Source organism: Scyliorhinus torazame, chromosome 29 (genome assembly GCF_047496885.1).
Source record: "Scyliorhinus torazame isolate Kashiwa2021f chromosome 29, sScyTor2.1, whole genome shotgun sequence".
NCBI classification, from domain to species: Eukaryota; Metazoa; Chordata; class Chondrichthyes; order Carcharhiniformes; family Scyliorhinidae; genus Scyliorhinus; species Scyliorhinus torazame.
Genome location: NC_092735.1, coordinates 23,621,696 through 23,634,442, shown reverse-complemented (window position 1 = coordinate 23,634,442; position 12,747 = coordinate 23,621,696). Strand labels below are relative to the sequence as shown.

The window sequence follows — 12,747 nt, the reverse complement described above, 5'->3', positions numbered from 1 at the left end:
TCAATGTCGACTAGCTCAAGCACATCAACCTGACCACTCACAACAACAATGAGCATTCATGTAGCCACCTTTAAATGGAGTAACTCCCTCCACAATCCCCCAAAACACACTTCATAAGGAGCATAAAGGGGCACAAAATTACACCGAGTCAAGGGAAGGCCTTAAAACACTTTTTTTCTCCATTCTTTCACGGGATGTGGGCCTCGCCGGGCTGGGCCAACATTAGTTACCCGTCCCTAATTGCCCCTTGAACTGAGTGGCTCACTGGGCCATTTCAGAGGGGAGCATTTCAAGAGTCAGCCACGTTGCTGTGGGGTCTGGAGTCACGTGTAGGCCGGGCCGGGTAAGGACGGCAGATTTCCTTCTCTGAAGTGAATGGGTGAACAGGATAGGTTGTTACAGCCCTTGACAATGGTCACCGTTAGACTTTTAATACTGTTTTTTTTTAATGAACTGAATTCAAATTGCGCCAAGGAGTTGAGGTTAAAGTTTTTCGAGGGAGGACAGAGAGAGACGAAAGTGGAGGTGACATCCCGGAATTTGGGGCCCAGATGATTGAAGGCTCGACGACTTATGGTAGGCTGAAGAATGTGAGGCTTGCGCAAGAGACCAGAATTGGAGGAACAGGATGTTCTGAGAAGGAGGTTTCAGAGATAAACCATCCTCCAGATTTGAGGAACCATTAATGAGTAACTCGAATGTCTTCTTTTGCCAAAGTGAGGGCGGTCCAGACGATTATTGGACAGCGGGTTCCTCTCTCAACTGTCTGGGCCAGCCGAGGATAGGATAAGGCCAGAGGAGTGGGATAGAATGCTCTCTCAGAGTGCCGGTGCAGATCCGATGGGCTGAATGGCCTCGCTCCGTACCATAAAGATTCCGTGCTTCTGGGAAAGGGCAAAATGTGGTGGTTTATTATTAATTTAGGTAATAAGTGGTGCAGCTATCGAACCGCTTGGGTTCCTCCGGTTGAAGGGCACAGTGGTTAGCACTGTTGCTTCACAGCTCCAGGGTCCCAGGTTCGATTCCCGGCTTGGGTCGCTGTCTGTGCGGAGTCTGCACGTTCTCCCCCGTGTCTGCGGGGGTTTCCTCCGGGTGCTCCGGTTTCCCCCCCACAAGTCCCGAAAGACGTGCTTGTTGGGTGAATTGGACATTCTGAATTCTCCCTCAGTGTGCCCGAACAGGCGCCGGAATGTGGCGACGAGGGGATTCTCACAGTAACATCATTGTAGTGTTAATGTAAGCCTACTTGTGACAATAAAGATTATAAAAGATGCAGCGAACCTTCGCAAAACAAACAACGCAGACACGGGGGAGAGGTTTGTAGAGGTTCAGACAGGCTGGAGAGAGAGAGCGAAGGTGAATCACGCTATTCAAACGCTCTTATTTAGTGCAGCCCATTGTGTGGGCAGTCAGTAACACTGAAAAACCACAGGAAACAAAGATGCTTGTAAGAAATGCCAAAATCTATTCTAAACCTGAAGGTTGATGAATTCATATCCTGTGCAACTGCTGTTTGATCATAGAATTTTTTTTAAAAATCCTTTGACGATACAAGTGACTGTTTTTACCTTTTGCTGTACAAACATTGGAAAATGATGAGCAGGTAGGATTAGTTGGTATTTTAAGTCCTCTCCCACACATACATGGTGGCACAGTGCTTAGCACTGCTGCCTCACAGAGCCAGGGACCCGGGTTCGATTCCCGGCTTGGGTCACTGCCTGTGCGGAGTCTGCTCTCCCCGTGTGTGCGTGGGTTTCCTCCGGGTGCTCCGGTTTCCTCCCACAGTCCAAAGACGTGCAGGTTAGGTGGATTGGCCGTGCTAAATTGTCCCTTAGCGTCCAAAAAAGCTTATGGGGATAGGGTGGGGGAGTGGGATGCTTCTTCGTAAGTTTAGTGCAGACTCGATGGGCCGAATGGCCTCCTTCTACACTATGGTGCCTCGGGCGTCATGACTGCACACTTTGCATCATGTCTGCAGCTCCAACCCCTGGGAGAGCCATTGAACAAAAAACAAGACGAAGTCGGGAGGAAACAATTGGGGAAAAATTCACCTCCGAACTCCTTAAGCGATCAAAACCAGTCCTGGAAATTTCATCGACCACGTTCACGTCAACTGGGAATTTGCTTACATTTTCTAGGATGTAATCGCAACCCCAGCCTCGAACCAGTCCCGCACTCCTCTTGAGTTTGAGTTGAGTGCTAGCACAGACTGTGCGAGATGCTAACTTATTCCGATATCCCACAATTCTCTGGGAAATGAAGAAGTGCCCAACATCTAGACCTTTGCGTCTCTTTAGTGCACAATCCCTGGCCATGCCCAAACTGTCGGGCAGCACCACTCTTAACGGTGGGCATGCAATCCAGCCTTTTCGGTACTTTTGTGGATCTCTCTATATTTGTTTCTTCTTACTCCCTCACTGAATTTTATAATGACTACCTGAATTTTACAGTCCCCCCGCCCCAGCCTCGGAAGGAATGACCTCCTTCTGTGCAGTTTGCCTCCAGAGTTCTTGGACGAGGCAGCAGTAATGGAAGGCAACTGGTCAGGGTTGCGGGAATCTTTGACGGGGGGGTTTACTTGCTGGTCTTTTGCCTGCTCCCCGGGCGGTATCTGAGGGTCGATCTCTCACAGCGTTGTTATTATCTCGGTGGTTGGTGGCCTTCCTTCGGGAGCTTGAGCGGGTCGTGTGAGCTATGTACCATATAGCCTCTGCAGGGAAGGTGATTCAACGGAATTGAATCAATTTCCCTGCTGCACATTTTGAACATTTGCTATGGTCACCATTTAGTTTTATTGAGTCATTATGGCACCGAAGGAGACCATTCAGCCCCTCAACTCCAGGGACCATTTGCTAAATATAAAAACAGATAGTAAAAGTTTCTACAAATACATAAAACAAAAAAGAGTGGCTAAGGCAAATATTGGTCCTTTAGAGGATGAGAAGGGAGATTTAGTAATGGGAGGTGAGGAAAAGGCTGAGGAACTGAACAGGTTTTTTGGGTCGGTCTTCACAGTGGAAGATACAAATAACATGCCAGTGACTGATGGAAATGAGGCTATGACAGGTGAGGACCTTGAGAGGATTGTTATCACCAAGGAGGTAGTGATGGGCAAGCTAATGGGGCTAAAGGTAGACAAGTCTCCTGGACCTGATGGAATGCATCCCAGAGTGCTAAAAGAGATGGCTAGGGAAATTGCAAATGCACTAGTGATAATTTACCAAAATTCACGAGACTCTGGGGTGGTCCCGGCGGATTGGAAATTAGCAAACGTGACACCACTGTTTAAAAAAGGAGGTAGGCAGAAAGCGGGTAATTATAGGCCAGTGAGCTTAACTTCGGTAGTAGGGAAGATGCTGGAATCTATCATCAAGGAAGAAATAGCAAGGCATCTGGATGGAAATTGTCCCATTGGACAGGCGCAGCATGGGTTCATAAAGGGTAGGTCGTGCCTAACTAATTTAGTGGAATTTTTTGAGGACATTAACAGTGCGGTCGATAACGGGGAGCCAATGGATGTGGTATATCTGGATTTCCAGAAAGCCTTTGACAAGGTGCCACACAAAAGGTTGTTGCATAAGATAAAGATGCATGGCATTGAGGGGAAAGTAGTAGCATGGATAGAGGATTGGTTAATTAATAGAAAGCAAAGAGTGGGGATTAATGGGTGTTTCTCTGGTTGGCAATCAGTAGCTAGTGGTGTCCCTCAGGGATCAGTGTTGAGCCCACAACTGTTCACAATTTACATAGATAAATTGGAGTTGGGGACCAAGGGCAATGTGTCCAGGTTTGCAGCCGACACTAAGATAAGTGGTAAAGCAAAAAGTGCAGAGGATACTGGAAGTCTGCAGAGGAATTTGGATAGGCTAAGTGAATGGGCTAGGGTCTGGCAGATGGAATACAATGTTGACAAATGTGAGGTTATCCATTTTGGTAGGAATAACAGCAAAAGGGATTATTATTTAAATGATAAAATATTAAAACATGTTGCTGTGCAGAGAGACCTGGGTGTGCTAGTGCATGAGTCGCAAAAAGTTGGTTTTCAGGTGCAACAGGTGATTAAGAAGGCAAATGGAATTTTGTCCTTCATTGCTAGAGGGATGGAGTTTAAGACTAGGGAGGTTCTGCTGCAATTGTATAAGGTGTTAGTGAGGCCACACCTGGAGTATTGTGTTCAGTTTTGGTCTCCTTACTTGAGAAAGGACGTACTGGCACTGGAGGGTGTGCAGAGGAGATTCACTAGGTTAATCCCAGAGCTGAAGGGGTTGGATTACGAGGAGAGGTTGAGTAGACTGGGACTGTACTCGTTGGAATTTCGAAGGATGAGGGGGGATCTTATAGAAACATATAAGATTATGAAGGGAATAGATAGGATAGATGCGGGCAGGTTGTTTCCACTGGCGGGTGAAAGCAGAACTAGGGGGCATAGCCTCAAAATAAGGGGAAGTAGATTTAGGACTGAGTTTAGGAGGAACTTCTTCACCCAAAGGGTTGTGAATCTATGGAATTCCTTGCCCAGTGAAGCAGTAGAGGCTCATTCATTAAATGTTTTTAAGATAAAGATAGATAGTTTTTTGAAGAATAAAGTGATTAAGGGTTATGGTGTTCGGGCCGGAAAGTGGAGCTGAGTCCACAAAAGATTAGCCATGATCTCATTGAATGGTGGAGCAGGCTCGAGGGGCCAGATGGCCTACTCCTGCTCCTAGTTCTTATGTTCTTATGTTCTTAATTAAGTTATTTGTTCGTTCCTTCAACACTCACCTCTTGCGCAACCCCAATTTTAAAAAAAAAATTTTTTTTAGAGTACCCAATTCTTTTTTGTTCCAATTAAGTGGAAATTTAACGTGGCCAATTCACCTACCCTGCACATCTTTGGGTTGTGGGGGTGAAACCTACGCAGACACGGGGAGAATGTGCAAACCCCGCACGGACAGTGACCCAGGACTGGGATCGAACCTGGGTCCTCAGCGCTGCGAAGCAGCAGTGCTAACTGCTGCGTCACCGTCCATCCCCTGTGCATGCCCAATTTTGACTGCCCCACCATTGGCGGTTGTGCATTTAATTGTCTAGGCCAGAAATATGAGATTTCCCTCCCTGAGCTCTCCCCCTCTGCATCTCTCCCTCTCTCTCTCTCCCTCCCTCCCTCTCTCTCTCTTCCTCTCTCCTGCTTTATGATGCTCCTTAACCCCATCTCTTTGACCAAGCTTTTGATCCCCGTCCCATATCTCCTTATGTCGCTTAGTGTCAAAACGTTACGATGTTAAAGGTGTTATATGAATTCAAACAGTTGTTGTTGTAAGTTGATTTTGAGTGGGGGCGGCGGGTGACGGTGGCAGAAATGTCACGGGGCTAGTAATCCAGAAGCCCCGGCTATTCCCATCATTCCAGGAAAAATCTGGAATTGCAAGCTCTTCTCAGTAATGATGGCCATGAAACCATTGCCGATTGTCGTAAAAACCCATCTGGTTCACTAATGACCTTCAGGGAAGGAAATCTGCCGTCCTTACCCGGTCTGGCCTACATGTGACACCAGACCCACAGTGTGGCTGACTCTGAAATGGCCTCTCAAATAACTTAGTTCAAGGGCAATTAGGGATGGTGAATAAATGCAGGCCCAGCCAGTGAAGCCCATGTCCCACAACAGAATAAAAATAAAATGACACCAATTATTTTTATTGAAAATGTTCCTGGGTATGGTGATAATATGATCTCTCTGGTGGCACAGTGGGTAGCAGTCCCTGTCACCCAGGCGGAAGCTATGGGTTCGAGTCCCACCCCAGGACTCAATGGCCGAGGAAGGTGCGTCCATAACGCGGCCAAACAGGTCGAGTAACAATCGGTAATCCTTCCAAACGCGTCAATGGCTGGCGGGGGAAAGATGCCAATGGAGTGGGAGAGACTCCCGGGGTGGGATTCTCCGATTGTCGACCTCGAAATCGCATTCGCCGATCGGCTGGAGAATCCGATTTTACACCGGAATCGGGGGGGGCGGCGATCCGGAAACTCCGGCCCCTTGAGAGAGTACGCCGCATAACATTGGGACGGCCTCGGGGCATCACCTGATGCCCTCCCCCGATGCCCCGCCTCCCCCGATGGGCCGACTTCCCGACGGCGTGGGACACGCGTCCTCTCAACCTTCGTGCACCCGGCGTGGCGACTGCTGGCCGTGTCCAGCGCCGACACAGTTGTGGGGGAGCCATTCCGCTGGCAGGGGGGGGCTTCAGCGGGGGCTGGGGTGGTGGTCCGGGGGTGGCGAGGGGGGGTCACAGGGGGGGAGAAATATCCGGCAGGCTGGGTCCGCGAGCGGCCGGCGCCGTGCGCATGAACAGTCACGGACCCGGCCATTCTGCATCCATAGCTGCAGGTAAAGCTGGGGGCTTTACGTGGCGTGGCTGCTTGTCCCCCACCGGGCACAGCATCGGTGCGGGGACGGCGCCGACCTATTGGTCGTAAGACCAGACGCTTACTTCGGACAAAATCGGAGAATCCAGCCCCTGGTCAGCCACGCTTGATGTGGAGTGGCGCCCCACAAGGTACAAGGACCTGGCGACAGACTGTTGCGGGAATCACTAGCTATGGAAACAGAGGAAAGTCTGTCTTAGTGCCCCACTAGGTGCAGGAAGAGAATTGGAATTGGATCTTCTCTGCTAGACTCAGAAGGGTGTTGCGGTGAAAGTGCACGAGGTTACGACTGCTATAAACCTGGAGCTCTGATAATGACCGGCTTTTTCCGTTGCTCTAGGGCATAGAGCACCTGATACAGAACAAGTTGCTGAGTTCAAAGGAAGAAGAGATTGCCAAGTTCCTGTACAAGGGAGAAGGTCTACATAAAACAGCCATTGGAGACTATCTCGGGGAGAGGTGAGATCTGTATCCAATGGAATTCATAGGATTTACCATCTGTGGAGCGTGACCCAATACATATTCTCTCTGAAAGCTGAAGGGGGGGGGGGGAAATAGAAAGAACTTGCATCTGTAAAGCGCTCTTCGTCAACCAAAGTCTTCAAGCCAACAAAATACTTTTTAAGATGTCGTCGAGTTGAACCGTAAGAAATGTGGCAGCCAATTGGCACACAGCAAACTCCCTGCACACAGCATTGTGTTAATGAGCAATGCTGGTCGAGGGATAAATATTCTTGAGTGGCAATTGCTCGGCCATTTCAGAGGGGACGGTTATGAGTCAGCCACATCGCTGTGGGTCTGGAGTCATGCTTAGGTCAGAGGCGGTGGCATAGTTGCTGGATTAGTAATCCAGATACCCAGGAGAATGGTCTGGGGACCAGGGTTCAAATCCCACCACGGCAGGCGATGGAATTGAAGCTCAATAAAATATCTGGAATTAAAACTCTAATGATGACCATTGTCGATTGTCGTAAAAAAAACATCTGGCAGCACCGGTAGCACAGTGGTTAGCATAATTGCTTCACAGCTCCCGCGTCCCAGGTACGATTCCCGGCTTGGGTCACTGTCTGTGCGGGGTCTGCACGTTCTCCCCCGTGTCTGCGTGGGTTTCCTCCGGGTGCTCCGGTTTCCTCCCGCAGTCCAAAGATGTGCAGGTTAGGTGGATTGGCCGCGCTAAATTGTCCCTTAGTGTCCAAAATTGTCCTTAGTGTTGGGTGGGGTTACTGGGTTATGGGGATAGGGTAGAAGTGTGGGCTTGGGTAGGGTGCTCTTTCCAAGAGCCGGTGCAGACTCGATGGGCCGAATGGCCTTCTTCTGCACTGTAAATTCTATAATTCTATGACTAATGCCCCTTTACGGAAGGAAATCTGCCTTTCTTACCCGGTCTGGCCTACATGTGATTCCAGACCCACAGCAATGTGGTTGACTCTGAACTGCCCTCATGGGTAATTAGGGGTGCACAATAATTTTTTAAAAAAAAATTTAGAGTACCCAATTCATTTTTCTCGATTAAGAGGCAATTTATCGTGGCCAATCCACGTAACCTGCACATCTTTGGGTTGTGGGGGCGAAACCCACGCAGCCACGGGGCGAACGTGCAAACTCCCCACGGACAGTGACCCAGAGCCGGGATCGAACCTGGGACCTCGGCGCCGTGAGGCTGCAGTGCTAACCCACTGCGCCACCGTGCTGCCCTGGAGTGGGCAATAAATGCTGGCACAGCCTGCGACGCCCACACGAACGAATAAAAAAAAAAGACCAGGTGAGGACAGCAGATTTCCTTCCCAAAAGGGGTATTAGTGAACCAGATTGGGGTTTTTTTTTTACAACCATGGAGTGTTTTCACAATCATTATCAACAAGAGTGGCTTTTTAATTCCAATTAAATTGAATTTAAAATCCCCCCTCAGTCGTGGTGGGATTCGAACTCTGGATCGTTCATCCAGGGGTCTGGATCACTGGGCCAGTGACATAACCGCTGGTGCCTTTCCTGATAGCCGAGGATCAGCTGGTTTTTCAATTGGCTCGGGGAAGGAGCGGCGCTGTAAGGAAGGAGGTGTCAGGAGACCAATGGCGGGAGGCTGGAGGGCAGAGTGATGGGCGGCGAGAAGTCCAGGAATGCGTCAAGTTGGAGTTGGCAACCCCTAGCGGAGCAGGCTCAGAAACACTGACTGATTTTCTCTTTCCTCCCTTTTCCTCCGCAGAGAACCATTCTACCTCAGGATTCTACAGTGCTTTGTGGAACTTCATGAGTTTGCTGGCCTCAACCTTGTCCAGGCACTGAGGTGAGAACTTCCGAGTGGGGTTGTCCGTGGTTGACCCTGTCCAAAGAACGTTCAAATGTTTTCCCTTCCCTCATGGACTGTCTCAGTTGCTTCCAATTTTTGTTCTTTCCCTTCAGTTTCCGGAATCATAGAATCCCGACAGTGCAGAAGGAGGCCGTTCGGCCCATCGAGTCTGCGCTGACCCTCTGAAAGAGCATCCTTATCTAGGCCCACCCTATCCCCGTAACCCCACCTAACCTGCTCACCTTTGGAATGTGAGAGGAAACCGGAGCACCCTGAGGAAACGTAGACACGGGAGGAACGTGTAAACTCCACACGGAGTGTGTCACGAGGATGGATGTGTTGGCCGACTAAAGCTGGTGTGTGTGTGTGTGTGGTGTGGTGGGGTGGGTGGGGGGGGGCAAGTCACGTAATGAAACCTCCAGAAATACATTTAATCACAGTTGGCAACTAACTCACTCATCCCCACTTTCCCCTCCCTTTCCACTTCTATTGAGGTATAAACAACTACTTTTATTGCTTCTTGATATGGATCGATGAGGAGAGAGGATGATATTTTGTGTGAGCCCGTCAGAAAGGAACGGGGAGGGTGAGGTGTTGAACCAGAGGCCCGGCCTACTGCTTTGGGGCCTACTTTGACAGCAGGTGGAATTTAAATCCTATTGATGAAATCTGGAGCTGCAAGCTCGTCTCAGTAATGGTGACCGTCATTGAGTGTCAAAAATAAATGAACCCCCCTCCCCCTACCTCCACCCCCCCCCCCCCCCCCCCCTCACCCTCCAGCCAGTCAACGCATCCATCCCTGTGACGCATGCCTTCCCACGGCACTCGGGAGGCAGAGAGACTGATTGCCAAATTGGATGCCGCTCCACCGTCAGCCAAGCGGCCCTTTGTTTTTGACGCTTTGAGAAACCTTGCAAACTCCAACCAGGTCCCAGAAGCCTCCTGACCTGGACTGCCCCTTTCATCCCCGGAGCTTGTGAGAAAACCTTGTCGAAGGTGCGTGGACGGAGCTCTTAATTCTCCCTCCGCAACCCGAAGTGGTGGTGCGCCGGGGTGGGAAAGGAGCTGTGAGATAAAGGGATGGCAAAACAAAGCATGTACACACATCCCCCAAGCGGACAGCATTTTTAACACACCTTGCACTGAGAACCCTGAAGGGTAGAAAGAGCTGAAAATGGAGGAATTGTCGGGGTTCTACAGTGGGACCATGCATCAAGCTCCATCACAAGGTGATGTAAGGGAACTCCAGCATTATTTCCGATCAGAACCCAATGAGTGTTCAATGTTGTGTGCTTGATTGTGTAAGTTCGGTTACTGTTGATGCTCACTGCACTTGATTTATGCCCAGTAAAAAAACTGCCGAAATCATAGGAACATAGATATTAGGAGCAGGAGTCGGCAATTGAGCCCTTCGAGCCTGCTCTGCCATTCGATCAGATCATGGCTGGTCTCAAATCCACCTCCCTACCTGTTGCCCATATCCCTTTAACCAGAGCTGAAGCATGGAGCAGACATTTTAAAGCAGTGTCATCAAACCCTGTTACACGCATAGATGCCAGTGTCATCTCTGTGTGGCTCTGAGATTTATAAAATAAGCAAGCGTCTCCTTCACAAGTCACTAACATGCTTAGTTTCCTCTGAGCTCCATCGCTCATTTTACCGGGTGTATTCCATCCAATTATTCCACCCCTCCTATCCCCCAAATAAATGTGTATCTCTATCCAATACACCAAACAGCATGCTTTCTCTAACTTACAGGCAGTTTCTGTGGAGCTTTCGACTACCAGGTGAAGCACAGAAGATCGACAGAATGATGGAAGCTTTTGCAACGCGATATTGTCACTGTAACCTGGGCGTCTTTCAATCGACTGGTAGGGAATGGTCACCACTTTCCTAACTCTCTCAATACGCTACATGGAAGGGGGTTCGCTGTATCAAGGGGATGGGGCAGCGATGGTGCATTGGTATTATCGCTGGACTTTGACCCCAGAAACCCAGAGGCACCGGTTCATATCCCACCCTGACAGATGGTGAAATTTGAATTTTTTTTTTAATCTGGAATTGTCGATTGTTGTAAAAACCCATCTGAAGGCAATCTGCCGTCCTTACCTGGTCTGACGCTCACTGGGCACTGACGCTCGCTGGGCACTGACCCTCGCTGGGTACTGACCCTCGCTGGGTACTGACCCTCACTGGGCACTGACCCTCACTGGGCACTGACCCTCACTGGGTACTGACCCTCGCTGGGTACTGACCCTCACTGGGCACTGACCCTCGCTGGGCACTGACGCTCGCTGGGCACTGACCCTCGCTGGGCACTGACCCCATTGGGCACTGACACTCGCTGGGCACTGACCCTCACTGAGCACTGACCCTCGCTGGGTACTGACTCTCGCTGGGTACTGACCCTCACTGGGCACTGACCCTCACTGGGTACTGACCCTCATTGGGCACTGACCCTCACTGGGCACTGACCCTCACTGGGTACTGACCTTCACTGGGTACTGACCCTCACTGGGCACTGACCCTCACTGGGCACTGACCCTCACTGGGTACTGACCCTCACTGGGCACTGACCCTCACTGGGTACTGACCCTCACTGGGCACTGACCCTCACTGGGCACTGACCCTCACTGGGTACTGACCCTCACTGGGCACTGACCCTCACTGGGCACTGACCCGTGCTGGGCACTGACCCTCACTGGGCACTGACCCGCACCTGGGCACTGACCCTCACTGGGCACTGACCCTCGCTGGGCACTGACCCTCACTGGGCACTGACCCTCATTGGACACTGACCCTCGCTGGGCACTGACCCATGCTGGGCACTGACCCGCACTGGGCACTGACCCGCACTGGGCACTGACCCTCACTGGGCACTGACCCTCACTGGGCACTGACCCTCGCTGGGCACTGACCCTCGCTGGGCACTGACCCTCACTGGGCACTGACCCTCACTGGGCACTGACCCTCACTGGGCACTGACACTCACTGGGCACTGACCGTCACTGGGCACTGACCCTCACTGGGCACTGACCCTCACTGGGCACTGACCCTCACTGGGCACTGACACTCACTGGGCACTGACACTCACTGGGTACTGACCCTCACTGGGCACTGACTGGCGCTAGGCACTGACCGTCACTGGGCAATGACAGGCAATAATCATGATTAAAATTGGTCCCCTCCCCTCATTAAAAGGTGCTGAGGCTAATTGTCCCACTCCACACCACAAACTCGGACTGCGACCGGCTACAAATCGCGGGAACAGAGGCTGGCCTTGCACCTTGCGGTTCAGTCTGTGTGTGGGCGAAGACCATTCAGCCCTCGAGGTGGTTCTACAGCAGTGTAGCTGGCTCTTAGCTATCTTCTGAAATGGCCTAGAACGCCACTCAGTTTGAGGAGGCAGTTAGGGATGGGCAATAATTGCCGCAAAAGTAAAAGATCTTTATCAGGGTGTGTACCCGTTCACAAACCTGCTTCCCGCTGTCCCGCCTCTCTGCTCACTCCCCCTGCTCAACAATCAAGCTTTTGCAACGCGATATTGTCACTGTAACCTGGGCGTCTTTCAATCGACTGGTAGGGAATGGTCACCACTTTCCTAACTCTCTCAATACGCTACATGGAAGGGGGTTCGCTGTATCAAGGGGATGGGGCAGCGATGGTGCATTGGTATTATCGCTGGACTTTGACCCCAGAAACCCAGAGGCACCGGTTCATATCCCACCCTGACAGATGGTGAAATTTGAATTTTTTTTAAAATCTGGAATTAATGGTGATCATTGTCGATTGTTGTAAAAACCCATCTGAAGGCAATCTGCCGTCCTTACCTGGTCTGACGCTCACTGGGCACTGACGCTCGCTGGGCACTGACCCTCGCTGGGTACTGACCCTCGCTGGGTACTGACCCTCACTGGGCACTGACCCTCGCTGGGCACTGACACTCACTGGGTACTGACCCTCGCTGGGTACTGACCCTCACTGGGCACTGACCCTCACTGGGCACTGACACTCACTGGGTACTGACCCTCGCTGGGTACTGACCCTCACTGGGCACT

At 50.8% G+C, this 12,747-nt stretch overlaps 1 protein-coding gene across 2 annotated transcripts in view; it reads left to right on the top strand.

The window, feature by feature from the left end:
• LOC140403936 (cytohesin-2-like) overlaps positions 1-12,747 on the top strand; it is an 82,384-nt gene that overhangs the window by 51,502 nt on the left and 18,135 nt on the right. For both annotated transcript variants that reach the window (XM_072492204.1, XM_072492205.1), the window contains exons 5-7: positions 6,743-6,861; positions 8,606-8,686; positions 10,448-10,560. In XM_072492204.1, the coding sequence (XP_072348305.1) occupies positions 6,743-6,861; positions 8,606-8,686; positions 10,448-10,560 (313 nt within the window). The remainder of the gene's footprint in view (positions 1-6,742; positions 6,862-8,605; positions 8,687-10,447; positions 10,561-12,747) is intronic.